Consider the following 21003-nt stretch of genomic DNA (forward strand, 5'->3'; position numbering starts at 1 on the left):
AGACAGGCCAGTGGGAGATGCAACTAAGTTTTTCCAAGTGTGAACCTCTAGGAAAAACTGTGACATCATTATTCCATGGATGGGAATGACCAAAAAAAACAACCCCATTAAATAAATAAAGGGTAAAACCTGGCTGCTGAGAGCCAGTGATAGCTCAAATTCAGCCACTTTTCCTGGTGCTGAGCCTTCAGTTTTCCCAGCAGCACTCTCCCTGGGGGCAGGGACTGCTCCCTTCCCCACTTCCGGTGCCACTCCACCCTGTGGCCCCTGCTCTGCTGGGCAGAACTGTGGGGAGGTTAAAGCACTTCAGTGTTGAGCAAAAGCACAGATGACCTCTGGGCAAGAGGGTTACAAATGTCAATACTGATGTATGGTTTACGTGTGCGTGTGCATGCAGAGTGAGGCTCTTGCCCAACAGCAGTGAGGAAAACCCTGTGTAATGGGATACAACACCCACCGTATCCAGTGAGTTTCCTAACATTCAAAAAACTCATGCCGTCACTACGATATGTGGTATGTGCATACATCTAAGAGCTGCTGAGCTCCGAACTGAGCTGAGGAGTGCGTCACCAACAAAGGATAACAGGAAAGGACTCACTTTAGCCCTAAATAGAAGGGCTGGGGCTTAGCTGCAGGAAACTACTAGCACCTCCTTGAAGTCAAGGCTGCTCCTTTCAAGGCACAGTGAGTAGAGGTAGGTTTGAGTTTAGCTGTAAAAGCGTAGTCATTAAAAACAGTGGTCTCAGGGTTACTTCTGTGGATGAGTTAAAACCCTCAGCTGTTATTTTCTCCTTACCATTTCTAGGATAACTGAAAAGTCCTGAATCCATGCAGAAGCTAGAATATATTCCTTTACTGAGGAGCCCCAATTTGTTGCTTTCCACTGTGTCTCAAGATGAAATCATTCACCATGACAACTGCATAGGCTGCTTTCTTCTTCACAAAAGAATTATTGTCTTTAGACAGACTTGTTTTAAAAGGAGATCTTTCCCATTACTTGGTATCGTAGGTGGATTTGTTTTAGAGCTTTCAGATTTCTTGGTATCAAAATATAAAAGACAAAAATATCAAGTCAGGACATGTGGCCCTGGTGCAGCAAAGCACGTGGGTGCTGACAGAGCATGGAGACAGGAGGTACTTTACACTGGTTATTGCTGGATGAATTCCTTTGTAGACAAAGCCTCGGTTATCAGAAGCTTTTCATGGCGGGGACTGAGGCCCAGGGCTAAGGGGACAATCACGACACAGTTTGGGAAGCAAAAATTTTTCTGGTACTTTGCAATGTGGTAGAAGAAGAAAAAAATTCCATTTCTAGTGACACAACTCTAGAAGCCAATTCTTTATTAAAAGATCTTTTAAGCATTCCAGTATAGACTGATCTGCTCCACTGTAGCTTTGAGTTGATGAAAACAAATATTAAAAAAAAAAAAAGGCACAATGGAGACGTCTATAAAAGATGAATTAATGGACACTGATTACACCAAACATAAACATCAAACCACAGTAATTCTACACAGTCCTAAGGAAAACTATGTAACAAATGTATACAATTGCACTTAAGTCTGCTCAAGCAATTGGTATCCTGGGTCAAGAGGAAACCTTGGTGGATGTCACCACATTAAGAACAGCAGCTTTAGAACCAAGGAATACCCAGAGTGTTGTTACACCAAACATTCAGCTTGTTGGGTGAGTGACGAATGGGCCTAGCAGTGCCCAACTGAATTTATATAAGAAAAATTTAAACTGGTTTCACCAATACCTGGGGTTTTTGTGCTTCTCCCTTACCTAGAAATCCCAATGCCTTTGACCGCAGCACACCTGCCTGCTCAGACAGAAAAGGTGATCTGATATCCTGATCTTGGGGAAGTCAGCAGAAATCCCGCGGTGAGTCTAAGCTCCTCACAATTTTCAGATCCCCAAGTATATAAAAAGCAGTGATGTTGCTGATTTCTCTCCACACCCCTGCTCCCAACCACAAATAAGATTATTCTCAAGCTTTTCAACCAGAAAGGACTGATTGTACTAAGGACTCAGTGTTAAACTGTTGCATCTCATCCCCACTTCAATCTCTTGCACTATGTTCACCTTGCAGAGAGACCAGCTCTCCTAAGTCAAGGCCGCAAATGACATTTTAGCAAACTCCCTCTACAAAGTGCAAAGGCCTGCTTGCCAGGTGGTGGAGAGACCGAGCTGGAACTCCAGTCGCAGTTTCAACACGTCTATTAAATCCTCCAGCAACATGAGGCTCCCTGTGCCTTCCATATCCTCACAGTAAAAACGAGTATCTGGTGGGATTTTTTTTTGCCTTTCTGCACCCAGAGCCCACCTTCCTGCAGTGTCTGTACAGCAAGAGATACCACTGCTCCAGGGGGAGTGTTCAGGCAAGAAAATACTCTGAACAGATTGATCAGAGTTCTGAATCCATCCCTAAAAGGCACAGGAAAAGCTAACACTTATTATGGTTTGCTCAGTAGGTCACCCTTAATATTGTCTGTAAATAAAAAAAATTAAAAAAAAAAAAATTGCTGAAACAACAGATGCATGTGAAAGATGGGGAGCTAGAGAGCAAACTGAGATTCTGTTTCATTTCATTCAAAGTGTAAGCTACCTCTAGTGATCCTTCAGAATAAACCTCTCTGACAGGCGGCTGCTGTCGTTAGGACAATTTGCTTTTTTGTCCTCAAGTTGAAAGGATCTCTCTGCTAGGCAAGAGAATTTTGCTGGTTCCTGGGGTGAAAAGCTGGTTGCTTGCAGAGCTGCTGTAGATGGCAGGAGACTTAGGGACTAGAGAGGAAAAAAGTAAGTACAGCTTCATCACATCAGGGCAGTACCTTGCTCTGGTCGAGAACCCTGTGCCGAGAGGGTTGCTGGCCGGCATTACCAAGGCACTGCTAATGTGATCCCCCGGTACCACTATGATAAACCACTTCCACTTTCCCTAATGTGGCTTTGCTCCACTGACCTCAGTCCACACACTCCAAATGCAGTGCCGTACACCCATGTCCCACTCAACACGTGTGTGTGTCGGCAAAGCTCACTCTGCCAACACAGTGTCAGTGTCAAAACAGCCCCAAAACTGAAATGCAAAGGCAGTGACTTGTTCTAATGACTCTTCAGTGAGAAGTGTCAAATGATGAAAACTCCATCCACCCAGGAAATTGCAGATTTTTCCCAACTTATTGGAGAAAAACAGGGTTTGGTGCTGTCACCACTAAATCTTAGGGGAGTTCACTGTCATCATGGTAGGAAAAAGCATTACTGTGGTTCAGGAGGCAGAGGCCAACGGGCCTGGTAACGGAGTGTCTCAACAAAATGCTGTTCTTCTCAAACTGGCGCTCAGTCTTGCCCTGTGCAGCGTGAAGTGCGGAATCCACACAAACCTGTGTGAATGTGCCTCTGCTCTTAATGGCAGCAGGAACAGGCAGACTGCAAAGCATTTAATCTTCATCAGTAGCTTGTTTACATCAGAATGAGGTACAGAAAACTAGAGTGGACAGGCAGAGAATAGCCTGTGTGTGAAGAAATGCATCTCTGTAACCTCCTGTCAGTTCCTGGTCCACCTTTGCTTTGAGCAAAATGGCTCCTCTCTGTTAGTTCTAAGTACATGTCAATTTATTTGCGAAATTTATTGGTAGCTGTACAAAGTGCCTGTTGTTTTTCAAATACTGGTAAGTTTTCAACTTCAATGCAATTTTAAGAAGTCTTTCTCCCATCCATTTTCAGTCACTGCACATTCCTTTGGTGCAGTAAGCAAGTCTGAAGTTAGCTCAGCTTTGAGCAGGAGGCCAAGGTAGATGACACCTCAAAGTCCTTTCCAACCCAAGTTTTTCTGTGATTGTATAAAGGCACTAATAACAGTCGCCAATACATCTTTATCTAACCGTCTTCTGGTTTGCAAAGCTTTGCCTTATCCCTTCCTTTATAAAATGTAAAACAAGTTATGGATGGATCCTTCCTCTGATAGCATAACAACTCTGTTAGAAGAAGTAAAAGCCCCCAACCACTTCTGTTATCTATGACATCAGGCAACCAGATAGGGATTAAAAAAAAAAAAGCCTCAAAACCTTGAATGATAAGAAATCTCTCACTTCACGTTACATCTGGGTCAATGGTTACAAGCTATGCTAACTGTTGGGTTATTCCTCAGACCACCTGTTATTCATTTGCAGTGTTTTTCATTAGCAGCCTACATTGAATACCGTGTCTTCAGCTTGGCAAGGATACAGCGCTGCTCAAAAATAAAAATCAACATGTACATGTCACCAACACCCTCAGTGCCCTTGATATCTTGTGTCTGGATAGGTGGCCAAGCTGAAATGAGCAGCATTTGGAATATGATGGTGTCATGGAGCTTGTCCAAAGCCCTACATCACAGGTCATGCCTGTCTCACACCTCATACCAAAGCCACCCCCAATGGCAACTCCCTGTCCAGAGCTTAACTCTAACCCTTCCCTGTGCCCAGAGTCAGACTACTGCCGCACATCATGGTTAACCCTTCGCTAGGAACTATTGGACTCGTTGGTTTTAGCAGGTCACTTCTTCCACCAGAGAAATGTTGTCAGCTGTGCACACTGCAGTGCAAACTGGTCACGGCCATGTTCCTGGAACAGCTCTCTGAACCTCTTAGGCCAAGGTCTCAGGAGAGGCTGCATTTTGCCATTTTTTTGCCACAAAGGGTTGTGTGAACCTTTCAGCTTGCTGCAGACTGAGAACCTGCTCTTGCTGGCTGGAACTAAAAGTGCCCTTCTGCCTCAGGTAAGCAAGGCTGAGCCCAGGACCACCACCAGCAAACGTTTTGACCTCAGATGAAGACTGAACCCCAACCCTGGGGAAAATCTGGGGAGAAAGACGGGATTATTACAGTAAACTGTTAGGGAGGCCTGGGCAACAACATCTAATACAATAGAGATTTACAAATACTGATTCACAAGCTCTTTGTACCTCTAACCCAAATATGCACGTTGTATACACCATGTAACACACCAAGTGACGGGACAAAACCAGCGTACTCTCTAACCACCCACTACTTCATGCTGTCAGTACAACACTGGGCTCTGCAGGGTGCTCCCAGGCCTTTGCCCAGAAGCAAGAAAAGACATGTGGAATGACTGCCTAAGGTGTAGCCCTGGGCTTAAAAAGAAAGGGTTAAAAGTAATGAAGATGTGTACTTAATGCTGGAAAATGAGAATTGGGCCAGGCATCTCAGGAATTGTTCTTTATTCCAAGGTCATTTAGTAACAAGCAACTTTTCTTTCACTTTTTGATTGTGTGTTTTTACAGTTGTGCTATTGGAAACATCCACAGAATGAAAAATACTGTGGCAAGCCTGAGAAGAGTCCAGTTCTTCTCTGCCTGTATTTTGTTGCAACAGGGTGACCTGGAGGCCATAGGAGCTGCACGCTTGATGTGAAGCAGAGGCAGAAGGAGGTCTGGATAAGGCACACTGGGACTGATCTCCACCTGCTCCCAACACGTCACCTGCAGTCTGTGTCACAGCAGTGACCTCAGCTGGCTCAGAGCTCTGGTCCCCCCATGCCTCAGTGGACACAGGCTCCCTCCGGAAAGGGAAGTGGGAACACTTCCTTTAAGTATAAAACTACCTTCTGGTATCCGAATATCTGACACTTACTAGAAATAATACCCAAAATCTATAAAAATTACCTTGTGTTATTATAATGTGTCTCTTTTCTCTAGCTTGCTTGCTTTGGGCATTTTACAGCTCCCTGTATACCACAGACACGGGAGATCACGACTAACTGAAAGAAACCCTCAGCAGAATGCAGGAAAATCTTCATATAGTTATGAAGAAATAAACTCTCTTGTCTTACACGTCCAAAGAATCTCAATTAGTAAACTATTTTTAATCACTTGGCTTACCTTCAAAAAACAAAGAAACAAAAAATTCAAGTTGATGAGAGTCTCTGGATTTCAAAAAAGTGCAGCTTTTTTGCTGCTCTGTGCTCCTGTCAAGCACTGGCACACCAAAGAGAACACGGTGCAAGGGGCTGCTGAATGGTCCACAGAGACCACACAGGCTTTGGACCCAATGGAGAGATGTTCCCATCTGTCCAACGGCACATACCTCCAGCCTGCTCCGTCTCCTTGGAGCTAGAGGATCACAGATGGTGGCAGTGAGAGCATAAAGCCCTGTCTCAGGAGGCTGTTCAGCTCCACCAAATGCCACTGGCATCACCATCTAAACTCTTCTGGAACTTCCCCCTTATTTTTCACCTGCTTCTCCTGAAGCGCACGGGAGTTTTGACTGGCTGCATAGCAGAGGAAGACAAGAAACCTGCTTTTTGTCTACCTAAGAACACTTGTGCGTTTGTTCCCATGCGTTAACGTATGAAGAAGCCAGCATGTGGCTCAGAGATTCAGACTTATGCAGCTGCCAGGTAACCACAGGTCCTGGGTAATACAAGTAGGTATGAAAAAATCATGCACAACCTCCAGCCTTAGGTGAAACCGCAGAGCCTCGTCTGTGTGAACAAAGTGATGTATAGAGCTGCTGGGACTACAAACCCAAAGAAACAGCTGCCTCTATGCTGACTGGAATAAATAAACTCTGCAAAATGCAATCAGCCATAGGCAATGAGGCACTACACACTGAGGGAGCAGCGGCATCTTCTATAACACTGGGAACAGAAGAGATGGACAAGACACTGAGTCAGTCTATTAACAGATGGATGTGTTCTCCTGTAGCATGCTGTGTCCAGGTTATAGGAGGACAAGGTAGCTGTGGCAGGTCTTCATGCCCACCTCCCACTGGAAGCAAAACTGCGGCTGAAGGAGAAATTGATCTCACCGCTTTTGTATTTTCCCCATGCTCCAAATGGCACTATGACAACCGTGCTGTTGTCTTCGGTGCCGAACTGTATTGCCTGAGAGAAGAAACAAGTTGTCAGCATCATCATCTTGCTTGGAAAATGAAACAAGCATCTGGCTCCACATGAGACAGTATGCCTTGAGGCCAAAGACGTCCTTGCACCTTCTCAGCCCTGACACTGCAGATTCTGGTATGCCCCAGAGCTGTGCACAGGACATGCTGCCGTCCAGAACTCTGGTGGGAAACTGGCCATTTCTGTCTATGCTGATGACATATTCAGCATGGGAGTAAACTGCAGCTATGGTGCCACACAGTTCAGTGGAGGTTAACTGAAATGACATCCCTACATCCCCAGCAAGCATGTGGTGAGACCCAGGGCAAGAAAAAGAACAGCCGTTGGGACTAGTGAATGTCTCAGCCAGCACAGTTCAATTCACTGTTGAATGTGTGGCTGAACATTTGTTTTGTTTTAAAACCAAACCAAACAAAAAACAAGAGAAGCCCTGGCATTACCTGCTCAATAACGACGTGGGCAGCTTCAGTAGGATCATGGCACTGGTTCACGAAGTCGCAGATCTCCTGACTGTTTACCATGAAGTTAATACCGTCTGTAGTAAGGACCAGAAAGCTGTCGTCTGCATGATGTAACTGCAATAAAGGCACAGAGTATGCACAACGATGGAGCAAACACTGCAAGGCAAAGTAATTGCCTTCATCTTTTTTACATTCTGTCGCAAAGGACTTTTTCTGGGGGTGCTGCATGCTCTCCCACTTTCTGCATGAGGACTAACTAGAGCCCCCAAACCCCCGGCTAGCCAAAGGCTGCCCCTCGAATCCTCAAACAGATCCATCAGCCACACAGACTGTGTTCCCTGTACTGGCAGAGAACATCTTAGGGTGCTTCCAGTTCTAGGAAGCAGCCTTCTGAATACACTGAGGCCAGAAGACCAGATCCATACGTTACATGGTAAACAAAATACTTCCTTAAACTGAGGATTTCAGTGATAGCACTGTGGTCATCTCCCTAAACACCTCAGGCCTAGTCGGTGGTGTTTAATCAGGGCTAACTAAATATAAGTTCCACGGGCCCTGGAAGGTGCATTGAGAAAAGGTATCCACCAGAGTGTGAGCTGAGAGGAGAGCCTTCACACAAAAGAAAAGGTAACTCTGCTGAATACCTTCTGGGTGGTTAATCTGTTTTCCAAATAACTACAGGGCTATGCTAAGACGCATAAAACTGCTCTTTTCTCCTCCCTTTCTCCCAAGTATGCAAACTTCTATGTATTCTACTTTTTTCAATAACTTAGCTCATCCATATCCCGCCTAGTTCTCAGGGATGGTTTTATATCAGCATTAACCTCGAAATTATTAATTTGACCACAGGCCCCAAACAGACTAAAACACCTTTGTGTTTCAGTAATGGATATCACATGCTATCTTTCTTCCCTCATCCTATATTCTATTGTGACAAAGAGGATTCGGAAGCTGATCTGGTTGGATTTACTATCAGGGTCAGATTCTTCTCTGTCCTGTTAGTATTAATCTGAAATTACTTAACTAGAATTGGTCTATGGTTATTTTGCCACAAATAAAAAACAATGCTTGGCCATTAGGTTGCACCTGGGCACATGCCATGTGGGTACCACCACTGCATCAAATACCTATGATGCCCCTTATTCCGAATGTTGCTGTCCCGGTTAACCAGGCTTTCTTTTACCTGAACCCTTTTTGTTTCTGGTTGGGCTATCACACCACTGTTTTTAAGATCCAAATCTCCTATGCTCCGTGTCATTGCAAGTCTACCATTCACATGAGGTTGTCCCACACTGTTCCAGGTAATGAAGCCACCGCACTTCCTAATCCTGTCCAGGGGCACAAGAGAAAAAGCAAATATGAGTTACTGCTTCACACCATTGACTCCTGTCTCTGTGTGTCATTTCTGTCACTAGCAACTGATGCTGCATGGGGTATGGAGGACCTAAGCTAGGACACTGAGGGTTGGCTTTTGCTGTTTGAAAAGCTCTACAGAAGGGATGTGGCTTGGTGGGCTGAGTCCTGACCTGGGAACCATAGTCCATTTCCTCTGGTCTTGGCTCTAACTTGGCAGTCTTGGACAAGGCTGAACCATGTGGTCACGGCTCTGTACCAAGTCCTAGCTATAGGGATCTTACTGCTCCTGCGAGGCTTTCCAAATCTCTGGTCCTCTAAACAGATCAAATGAATTAACTGGAGCTGTGCTGCTTTCTGCCAGATCAGAGATGGTCTCAGGGCTTTATGTTCTACTCTCTGCTTTTTGCCAAGCCCAACACAGCAGCAGAACACGAGCACATCCTGACCAAGGCCCTTCCCCAGGAAGCTACATCATCAGCCAACATGTACCTTTCCTTCTCCTCCTTTCTTTCGGGAGTATGGTCAATGGTGAGTTTCATGGCCTTTCCCTTTCGACACAGCAGAGCACGACTGTCTCCCACGCTTGCCACAACCAGCTCAATACCGTCCCGGAGCAGGGCCACTGTTGCCGTGCTCCCAGCGTTCATCAGAGTTGCTATAAATGCCATATTGGAGAAAGAAGTGTTAGTACTGCCTCAAGGCGCAGGACTATTTATAACAGCAAAAGTTTCAACTGGTAAAATACTGACAACTTCTGCTCTACATTATCACTAAGCAACTGCTTTTAAGTTTAAACTAAATCTATATATATATTAACACAAAAATACAGCAAACGTGCATGCATGTAGGACTGGGGAGAGAGAGGCAGTGGAAAGGATGAGTATTTCTGTGCAACAACATGGCTCCATGCAAAGAGGGCAAGTGGAATAAAAGCTGTGCCAGGTACAGTGGCTTCGTTTCAGCTTGTAGCAAATATTTTTCCTGTGTCACTAGCTCACCTCAAATTACAGGGTTATCGCCCTTATTCCTGGCCACAGTGGCTGTATGGGTAACCCACTGTAAAGCTGACGGTTCTTCCCTTCTGTTACGAAGTGAAGTGGGCTGCTGAGTAATTGTAACTGTAGCTCCATGTAGTTCACCAGAAGAGAAACACTAGATTGACCCCTCACCCCAGTCTGCAGGGTCCCTCCAGTTGCTATCAGAGTTCTTACAGTCTCACTCTGCTTCCCTCAGCTTTGCCAACAGATGAAGGGTGCAGCCAGCAAGCCACAGGTTTTTTTTAGAAAGGGACACTGCTCCCTTCAGAGCCTGTCAGCTTGCTGGAGGTCCCAGAGCAAGTGTGAAGCTGGATTCTGCCTCACCTTCTGCCTGCAAACTCATGGATGGCTTGACAGGGGTGTAGGCTGACTGCCCAGAGGGCAGAACAGAGCCCGAGCTGGTGGCTTCTCCTCTTCCAGGCTCAAGGAGTGAGCTGAGATGAGCTGACTGTGTTCAGGGACCTGGTTGGATTAACTGGTGCAAGTAAATTTAAGGGTTTCTCATTTCACTTTCTACAATGCTCTGGGGGAAAAAACAATAAAATTCTTGAAAAGGTGAATGCCAGTCTGCCTATTTTACAAAAGATCTCCAGTTTTATCTGTGGTAAAGGAAATGCCAGGAGAAGCGCCCGGCTTTCCAATTTTGTTTATTCTTTGAAAGGAGCAGTCTCCTTTCACAGCTCCTATCTTCCCTTCCTGCAAATTACATAAGGGTTAACCAGGAAGAGGTGCCTGGAAAGCTGTAACTCCTGCTCACGTGAGCCATTATAGTAAAACCTCTGACCAGAACAAGCTATTGCCCTGGAACACATCTGCATTCACAGCCAATGCAAATAAATGCCCTTGAAAAGTCCTCTAATAGGTCTTCTGAGATCTTTTCAGTTTTTCCCAGTTTTAAAAGCAAGCCAATTCCACAGAGGGGGTTTGGGCTAACTTAGGAATGAGAATTGCCAGTTATATTTGCATTTTCACATGACTAACAGTATACACACAGCACAACCCCCTCCACACTACAGAAACAGAAAGGTGAGTGGTTCTGGTATCTCGGTGACCTCCTTCCCCAACTCTGTGAGGTCTCAGCACCCCGTATGTAAAACAGGATTGGGTGTAAACTGAAGTGCACAGAGCCCCGAGAGATGCACTGAGCCTTGTTGTGCAATGAAAGCAGTGAGCTGATGAATCAAAAAAAAAAAAAACACCTCACGAAACAGTCTAAACTGAGCTTGTGTAATTATTTTAAAACAGGTATTATTACTGTAGTGATGACTTAGTTTAGCTGTACACTTAACCAACATGTCAATAACAAATATCAACCATAGTCACTTAGGTCAAATCTTGGGCTATGTTATGGCTGCAAGGCAGGCTGTGATATTCAAAACTATTTAGATGCCAGTAGCTTCTGACTGCTCAGGTGAGCACTGACATCCTAGTTCTAATTTGAAGCAAGGGCTAGCATGGTGCAGCCTCACTTTGAGGCACGCATTATGAAAATAAGATGCTAACAAGTACCAGAGTGATTAGATATTTTAGTAGAACCAGTAAAATACCTGTTTTAGCCAATAGTTAAAAGCAGTGAAATAAAGAACCTACATAAAACTACATTTTTATTTCAGAGAAAATACATTTTAGACGTTAATATTAATGCAGAACTGCCGCTACTTTCCCATTTCATTCCTTGGTTTTGGAACTATGCTGAAAAACAGAAGCAGTTTCTGAAAAGGTTAAGATTCATAGTCTTTAATTCATAAATGACTGGAAACATTTAGACATTCAAGCCAATTTGCATCTTTAAGATGCAAACTCTCAAAGCCAAAAGAGCCACCATCACAGAACCAAGGGACAGTACTAATGAACAAGTCAAGATATTGGCCAGAACTGTGGTAATGGTCATAGTGACTTGAGCTTTATAAATTTGTTTATTAGTTACATAGAACTCCCAGAAAAATAAATGCTGCTCATGCTCTCTTCCATGGAACCTGTTCATGACCTGGGCAGGGGTGCAAAACCATGGGTCTAGCTAAGCCTCATGCATTATGCAATTTCTAGCACAGCTCCAAAACACAGGAATGATGATGGGATAACATTTATTATGTTTTACTACGACTGCTACTAGGTTATTTAATAATGTCAAAATACATTGCATCAGCACATACATTGGTTTTAACAATTACGGAGGTTTTTTCCCCAACAATATCACTATAAAGCTAATATCTTTCAATAGGTTCTTAACACTCACTGGACAATTTTTACTGCAAGACATCTCAACTAATGTGACAAAGAGGATGTGGGAACCTTCCAGTAGTCCAGGCTAGGAACCGCCGGACTCCTTCACCTGGGACAAAATTAAGCAGATCTCTCTTTCCACTGAAGCCCAGCATATAGTGTCCAGGGCCTCCAGTTCTAGAGCTGCTGACCAGGTACAGTGTCTGCCACAAATAACACGCACACAGAGGCAAATAGGAAATTCACCCAGGGAATTTGTTCAAATAAACCTGCAACACTGGAGATGAAAGAATAAGGGCTGCAGAACAGGGGAAGTAGTCACTCTTGGCTTTGCCTGTACTGTCTTTTGCAGGTGGTATAGGAGGCCGTCCTGAGCTGTGTAACGTCCAGTGTGGCAGTCCTTGAGGCTTACACGTGCACCTTTGGCCACAGGTAAATTAGCCTTGGCATTTTGGGGGAACTGCCAGCGTTACCGCCTTCTTGCTAAAACTGCATGACAAAACCAGCTTAAATTCAGCCAAAATAAAAGCTGCATTTTTTTTTTTTTTCCCTTTGGAGGCATGTAACCAACCAAGAAATCAACTCAAGAACTGTATCAATGCCAGGGCGCCAGTTGCCTCGTATATGGCAAGAGTATCCACTCTGAAGAACATCTTCAGTATGGAGTATGGCCCAATCCTTTTCCTTAAGGTAATTTATTTATTTTTATACATATATATAGCATAAAAAATGGGGAGTTCAAATCAGTGACAACTAAAATGGGGCTATCTTAAACGCACTGAATATAAGTATATGACTAATAAACACCCCTTTAGTATTATAATTAGTATCTTCCAACTTGATTAGGTAATATTCAGAGCCTTTGGATTAAAAGGCTGTCTTTGTAATGTTGATGGATTGATGAAATAGTTAAGTACAATTTCTGCAGCCCTCCCTTTTCCTCAGTGTTGCAGGTTGACATATTCAAAGAAATAAAAATCGATATGTTTGAAAGGCAACTTTAAAAAAAACCAACAAAACCAAAACCCACTACTTTTAAAATGTATTTATTTTAAATAACTTCTGCTGTTTGCTCAGCATAATAAGATTCCAGGAGTGTCCTTCGAACATAGATACATAATTAGTATCTAGCTATGTTTTAATAAGATGGCTATTCCAGAAGTGAGTGGCCAATGTGATTAGAGTTGGATGCACTGAACATGGAGGTTGATGGAAAAACTCCGTTTTTTTCCCTGAGCAGTGGATCACGCCTGCAGTGAATAGAAGCTGTACTCTGGAGGAACTGCATGAGGCCAGGACACATTTCTCAGAGAGATGCTCAGATTTCCTCAAGAACATGATTCTCTTCCCTATTTCTGTGCTGAATAGCAAGGCAATTCAGCCTTTACATTAACATTTTTAAGACTGGTCAAAAACATCAGAAAATTCTGTCCATCTGTGTTCATGGTCGTCCCATGAATAATGACATATTTGTTGGATGTGAGCTTCCTTGTGTCCCATACCTAAGTTTAGTAGTGATTTAAAAGTTACTGGATATGTTTAAATGTGTGAAAGTGAAGGAAAGTGTGTTTATGAAGAGATAGCAAACACCGTATTTCAAGGCCCAGGCATTTTTCTAGGCTGTTAATGATTAAAAAGGATTTAGGTGGAGGACAGATTATCCCAGATCTGCCTATGGCAAGTTTCTTATACTTTTGTGTGAAATGATAGGTACAGATGACTGTGAGAGCCGATACCAGGCCTGTACAGCACTCCACTACTGAACTGCACGCCAGACACAGTAGCAGTACCTGGAACATGCACATACACTTTTTTATGGCTGAAAGCTCACAGTAAGTATTACACTATGTGTTCTCCCAACTATAATTTCAAATACTCTGTAACTGTAAGGTGACCTAGAGAAGGCTATGTCCTTGAAGACATAGGTGCTCCCACAAGTCACCTCTCTAACCCTCTTAAATTTGTGCCATTATATAAGGTTTTTGCCCCTTAAATAGCATTATAAACAATGCATCAAACAAAATCCATGCAATTTTGGCTACAAGGATTTGTCCCAGGAGTCACATTCTTTTGAACACCCAGGCACACACTTTCAAAGCTGGTTGTGTATTAGAAAAGTCCTGGGCAGGCAATGGTTTTTTTTGCGGGTACAGTGAAAGGAGCCAACCCTGGCAGGATCGTGTACTGGGAAAAGACTAAGCTATTATTTCCCACCTTCTCAACCAGGGCCAGGTTTCAAAAGGAGGTCAGCCCTAGGGAGCATCCAGCGTATCACAGACACCCAGTGTTACACAACTAGCCAACATTTTCAAGATACTTCAGCAACAGTCTTGACTGTCACATCTGGAATAGCCAAAATTAATCAGAACTATTTTGCTGGCAAACTGAATCAGTTTGGAAATCGGCTTCTAACAAGGATACATGCCAAGCATTGACATTTTCAGAACAGCAGCAGCAACAAAAAATATTCACACTAAGCAACATTATTGAATTATTTTAACAACAAATTACACAAAAAGTTTCATTTGTTCGGAAATCTGCACTTGTCTTTGCACCTGTTACCCCACTCTTTCCCTTGTAGCTTCATTTCTCAGCTGGGCAACCAGTCCAGAGCAGCACTGGGCACTTTCAGATCCCACTGGCTCCTGTGAGAGCTTGCAGGTCCTCAGCCTATCTGAGGAACACTGAGTACATGGCAGAGTGTGGCCCCATGGATGTCTGAAGATGCTTTTGCCCTCTATTTCGCTCAACCTCAAACTTTTTTAATGAGGAGTGTTTGTCCAGTGTCTTGGTAACTGTTTCATAAATCTCCTGGTATTTGCATTTATGTTTCATTAAGCGGTGCAAATTAGTTAAATTATATGGAAAAAATCCTATAAGCAGCTCCTAAACGCTCAGCTTGCCGCACAACTTGCCTGTCAAATATTGTTGTTATCCAGTTCTGTAAGTCTCGTGTACAAAATGTTACAATCAGAAACCACTTTCAGAATAACAAAATAAAACACCAGGTGTGGTTCCCCATCCTTCTCCTTGAGGAGGTGCTCTGAGACTTAACAGAGGTCACTGCAATGAGCCCAACCAAGAGTTGTCATACTAAAAAAGGGGCGGGGGGGGAGGGACACAAATATAACAGAACTACAAGTCAGTGAAAATGAAAAGTCCTGATCCAGGGATGTGCATAAGCCTGTATTCAGACGCTTCCTTGAATCTGGGCTTTTAAGAAAACATATCTGCAAGGAGGCTCTTGGATACAAAGCATGTCAGCTCTACTGATGTATCTTTCATGAGCTCACTTATAAACTGACCCCATAGGACAAAAGTGACTCTGGACCTTTTTACCACATCATTATTTTTAAAAGGTTTTCAATATATATATATTTTTTTTAAAGGATATATTTATGAAATTAGTTTTATAGATTCAATCCCCTTTTTTTTAGGGGCTAGATTTCATAACTTAAGACCTTTTTTCCTGATACCTTAATTTGTAGCAGGTAAGAGGAAAGGTGTGTATCCCTCATGGTACTTCAGCAGTCAGGCTAGCTGTCCTGCCAGGAAATATTTTAATCTATCTAGATTCATTCAGCAGTTTAAGCACAGGAAGATGTTCCATTACTTGATTGTATTCATTCATCGCTTAAGAAAAGGACCTCCAGAGCAGTTTCACTTCAGTCCCTAGAGGGCTTGTTGGTTTGAAGTCTGTCTTGAAGAGAAAATGTTTACAGTTTCTGTTATTCTGCAACAACCTTAGTTGTGTTTCCTGCACCAGCACTGGGACAAGCCTTCTCTTGAGGATTTTGCCGTTGTTGTTGCTGCATTTGTTTTGTTTTATTTATTTAAGACTGGCTGAACTGACTCTCAGAATTGTATCTCATGGCTGAGTAAACTCCTCTGACAGAACTGGGATGGGGACCTCCATCTTCCTTCCCAAATTATTCTCCTTAAGCTCCATTTGCTAGAACTGGAATTTCAGATGCATTTAGGCTCTAGAGAGATATACAAGAACTTGACCAACAGTCAGGACTGAGGAGCCTAAAACAGCTAGTGCCACCTTCATCACAGCCAACCTTGTTATCCTCTTCACTGCTTGTCTTCCCCTTTCACACCCAGCTACTCATGTGACTGTTTGTGCAGAAACAATATCAATTGTATTAATTTTGGCTTACATTCCTCCTCAGGTGCAGCAGCCAAGTCAGAAAGGAGAACTTTTGACATTGATGCTTTTAACCCATAGAAATAACAGCTTTTCAAGAAACAAAGACAACAATAAAAAACAAGCTACCACCAACACCCCCCCCCAAAATACTCAAACCAACCCCCTCCTCCAGGGTTCTCACACAGTGAGGTTATGCTCCTTGCAAATCTAAATCCCTCTTTGCTAACTTGACACTTTTTATAAATTTTTCATTTTAAGGAGGTAAAGCATTTTTTTTTCATTTGCTGAGCAAAATCCTATGTTAAGTAAAACTATTTTCAAGTGTTTTTCTGGACATTTTACTACAAAACTAGTGAGCAAATAAGCAAAACCTTATTCCCCCCACCCATATGAGCAGAATAGTTTTTCACCTACCATCAGCAGCCAGCTGAGCATGTCTTTCATATGCTTTGTTTATTTCTATAAAAGCTTTGTTCAAAACATCTTCCAAGTTCTCCTCCTGAGCAAGAAATTCTCTGGAAACAAACAAGCAAACAAAAAATTAAACTTCTTTCCAATAAATATACATCTTGATGAGTCTTTTCCATAGCCTTATTTCCTCCCTGCATGCATGAATAATGCTGGATTTCAGTGAAAAGCCAATAAGATTTTACTAATGACCTGCACTGGAAGCATAATCCTGTAATTTTGCAAATAGATAAAATTCCTCTTCCAACATGCAGGGATGTGACACAGAAGAGCGTAACCAAGCTGCAGGTCAGCGCTCACAGTGACTCTGAAACAATCAGTTCACGCTCTCTGTGTTCCCAGCCCTTTCCTGGAAGGTGGGTACAATCACATTTTCCTCTCTTGCCTTTGTGGGCTTTCTCCCTGGGGCAGGGACCATACAGAATCAGTAATTCATAGCATATCTGTTAAAACAAGGACTGTTCCAGGCCAGTGTTCCTGCTGTCCCACTGGGCTAGGTGGCCATAAAACCTAGGAGGATTAGTGACAACATTCCCTTTCAGTCCTAAGGAAAGTCTGCTGTAATTATTTTGACATGCATTCAGTTGATGCACACTTACTTAATATATTTTTCCATGTACTTATCACAGAAGTCCGCTGCTGCTGCCCCACCATGTCCGTCGTATACAGCAAAGTACAGGACATCCTCCGTCAGCTGAGCGTAACCAAACCGGTCTTCGTTTTCCTTCCGCTTCCCGATGTGGGTAGCGCAGCCCACCTTGTCCAGGCTGACTTTTGGAATCGGCTTGCCATACTTTATGCTTGGTGGGAGGAGAATAGGTTCGTCAATGCGGTTGTCCCAGATGCCAAAAGTGTCCCATGTGGTTGGTCGCCCGCTCCCATCTGAATCGAAGCGGGAAGCCCGGCGCTCGGAGGTGAAGCTGTAGCATGCAGCTGTCGGACGCTTCTCGTCTTGCAAGAGGCGGGACGTCAGCACAGCTCTCCTTCTTACTTGATACCCTCCATTTCGTACCAAATTAATTAGAGCAGCTGTTGACATAACTTGTCTTTGCAGAGATTCGTAGGAATAAAAGACACACAGCTGTTGGAATGCCTTGGAGAACAAAGAGAAAACTGATCAGGAAACAAGAAGCACGGGAAGAGGAATTTTCAGTTACATCATTCGGGAAACCATGTCACAATCTGAGCCCACTAATCATGCACAGCATAGCGCTGCCGAGAAGAAACTGCAGAGAGATCTGCATGACTCACAGAGAAACAATCCTACACAGATCAGCCCACATCTGAGGGGGAGTACTGCAGGCAGATCAAGGTAAGGCATTTCTGCTGGCCACCTGCACAACGATAACCTGAATTTTCAGAGGTTGAAGAGGTTGTAATGGAGAAAATGAGAGTGATAATGACTTTGCTGCACATCAGCTAAAACATGAATTTGTAAAAATATGAAGTAAGGTTGTGAAAATGACTTTATCGTGCACACTCTTCAAACAATTGCTGAAACATCTGCACTGTGGCTTTCGGGGCGGGGGGAAGAGGGGAGAAATATACTTGCTCGGATTTTAGAGATTTTTTCATTTGCAAAGGAAACATGATATTCCTGAATGCCAGAGGGAAAAAACAAACAAACAAACAAACAAACAAAAAGACAGCACAGTGGTCTGACATAATTGAGCAGCAAAGAGCAACACATGTACCCCAGAGACGCTGTAATTTTGGGCTGGAGTGCCTTGCCATCATCCACATGCCAATCACAACTGCATCTGTAGATCTGAAGTATTTGTTAAAACTACTTTTTAGAATTACTAGACAAAAATCCAGCCGTTCCCAAAAACATACAGTCAAAGGTCACTTGAATGGTTGCTTTAGTAGAAAAAGGCTGTGGCATTAGCCTTCTGGAGGCCAACACTAAACTTGCCATTCACAGCTCAAAGCATGTTGCTTTAGATGCTCTTGGTTTACCTTTCATGCAATTCTCAGATGAAGAAAGGTTTCTTTACTTAGCACTTAAAGAGTAACTGTCGACTTGATAAAGGGTCAAACATGCTGGGAACTGCTGTCATTGCATCAGACAAATGTGGGCTGGAGCAGCACGTGAGTGGAACCAACCATCTGGAATTTTAAGATTTTTTCAATTTTATTGCTGGGTGACAGCAATATCACATCCTTATTTCAGTATACTTATAGGTATTTTAAAACGGATGTACCTTCTTGAATTGCTTTTCTGTTATCCTTGACTCATAACAAGAGTCTCTTTAATATCCTTCTGTTAAACTCAGCACAACAAAATTGAAATTGTGCCAATTTACAAAACTGACACTTCATTTCACTTCCGTCAGCTTGAAGGAAGAACATGAAATGTTAGCTATATTTAGCTTTCCCAGTATCCAAGTATGAATTAGAGGATTAATCCAAAATCCCTAGTTAATTAATGTGCATGTGCCCCATCAAATTCAGCTCTCAAAAGTCCTTTTTTTTTTTTTCCAGGTAGGTATAAATACTAATGATGGTTTTGCTTTTTAAGTGACTTTGCAAGTCAGGAATGGGAAACTAATCTTTAGTTTCTGTGATGTAAACAGTTGTGCTTTCAGTGGGACATGTAACAGTCTGTTCTTTCCTAACTCAGATGTTTGCAAAAACAAGGGCAAGCCTATCTGGGCAAAACAAGGTATTGGAAAGGATGGTACTGGTGCTAAAGCCACAGTCCAAGATAGACAGTTGCAGAGAGAAATCTGTTTTGAGGTGCTCCATCTGATCCTGTTAATCTGTACACATTTAAAGAAACAGTTGCTGTACATAGACACGGAAATACAGCACTTAAAGTGCATGAAGTCAACGATTAAAGTGGAGTTCAGCTTTTATGGTGCTCCTTTTACAGGCTGGCTGCTTTTTGGCTGATGAAAATTTTCCAGACTGTGAGAAGGAAAAAAAAAAAAAGGAACCCAGAAGAAAAAGAAGGCATGCCTGCTGCCCCAGGGGATTAAACATATTTTAAAAGGAATTTAAAACTCTGAACATGAGTAAGTGCACTTGCCTTCCATACTTTCCAAACCGCATAGGTGTGGGCAGTGCTATAGGTTTTTTTGCATCTACGACTGTAATGTCACTCCTTGCCTGGATAATAAACTGCACACAGAGTAGCAACTTAAAAGAGGTTTCGGCAGCAATTTACTAATTACGAATTAGTACACAACTGACTGAGCTAGGACGGGTTTTTTCTACGCACATAAAAGCTGTGTCGTAGGTTAGATAGTGTCGTGCGAGCCCCTGAGGGAAAGTCTAACGCGACCAGCGGAGATCTGTTCTTTAATGCAAGCCCTTCCATGACGGGAGCGGTGTCTCCGCTTAAGTCCTTTCCTCCCCGGTGCCGGGCTGGGCAGAGCGATGTGCGGGGCAGGGCGGAGGCGGCTCCTCGCTTCTCCGCTGCCGCCTTTGTGCCCGGCCGGAGAGCGGGAACCCCACGTAGAGACCGGAGAAGACGGAAGAGAAGCGAGAAAACCAAGTCAGCCCCAGCCCCGCGGAGCAGCTGGCCGGGAGACCGATGGTGCCCGTCTCCTCTCTCCCGCCCAATGCTCCCGAGACTGGAGCTGCCGCCGCCGGAAGGGGAACGCTGCCGGTAAACGGGAGCGGAGCGCGCCTCCTCCCCGGGAGCGGCTCGTTGCTGCTGCCCAGCCCGCTCCTCGCTTCTCCTCACCGGAACGGCCGAGCGGAGGAAGAAGTTTCCGACCCCCGAGCCCGGCCGCTCCGCGGCGCCCTCCCACCCCCATCCCTACCCCTACCCCTTCCCCCTCCACCCCAGGCCCCAGATATCGAGCCAGTCCGCCCTCACCTCCTTCCGCGCCCGGACAGCTGGCGGCGGCGGGAGCTGCGCCCCAGCGGTGCGAGAGCAGCGGCTCCTCCGAGAATCGCTGCGCCGGCAGCACCGGACCCCGCTCCCACCCACTGCCTTTCCCCTGACCCCGCCCCCTCCGGCGAGCCGGAGCCCGCCGAGCCAATGGGCTTTGCCCTTCCCCCCGCCGAGCCAATGGGCTTTGTCCTGATCCCCGCCGCCCCCAATGGCGGCCGCCGCCGCGGCCGAGCCCCCCCCGCCGCCCCCGCCCCGCCCGCCGCGCGCCCAGCCGTTGGCCGTTGGGAGCCGCCCGCTGCCGGGGTGCCTGGCGGGGTAGGGGCCCTGGGCCAGGCAGGAGGCGCGAGGGTGGCGTTATGGCCGCCCCGAGGGGCCGCTGGAGTGGGAGACTGGTATGGCCCTGGCCGAGGCGAAGGTGTCGGGCCCGCCGCGCTGTCCCGGCCGTGTCCCCTCACAGCCCCCTGTTTGCGCTCTGCGGCTGCCCGCACCCCGCCAAGCCGCTCCCGGGCAGGTGGGAAGCCCGGCTGCAAGGGCATGCAGGCTGTGTTCTGCAGCCGCTGC

General features: G+C 44.8%; 1 protein-coding gene across 1 annotated transcript; it reads right to left on the reverse strand.

Annotated features, from left to right (window-relative positions):
- Nucleotides 1–1326: 1326 nt before the first annotated feature.
- Nucleotides 1327–20542, reverse strand: PPM1K (protein phosphatase, Mg2+/Mn2+ dependent 1K). The gene is made up of 7 exons (XM_065836072.2): nt 20425–20542; nt 17198–17691; nt 16545–16645; nt 9207–9372; nt 8545–8689; nt 7341–7475; nt 1327–6882 (listed from the first exon to the last, which is right to left on the reverse strand). Exons 2-7 carry the CDS (start codon nt 17635–17637, stop codon nt 6751–6753), a joined length of 1119 nt encoding a protein of 372 aa, XP_065692144.1. The 5' UTR covers nt 17638–17691; nt 20425–20542; the 3' UTR covers nt 1327–6750.
- Nucleotides 20543–21003: the final 461 nt, after the last annotated feature.

The sequence above is a fragment of the Patagioenas fasciata genome, chromosome 4 (assembly GCF_037038585.1).
Source record: "Patagioenas fasciata isolate bPatFas1 chromosome 4, bPatFas1.hap1, whole genome shotgun sequence".
Classification (NCBI taxonomy): domain Eukaryota; kingdom Metazoa; phylum Chordata; class Aves; order Columbiformes; family Columbidae; genus Patagioenas; species Patagioenas fasciata.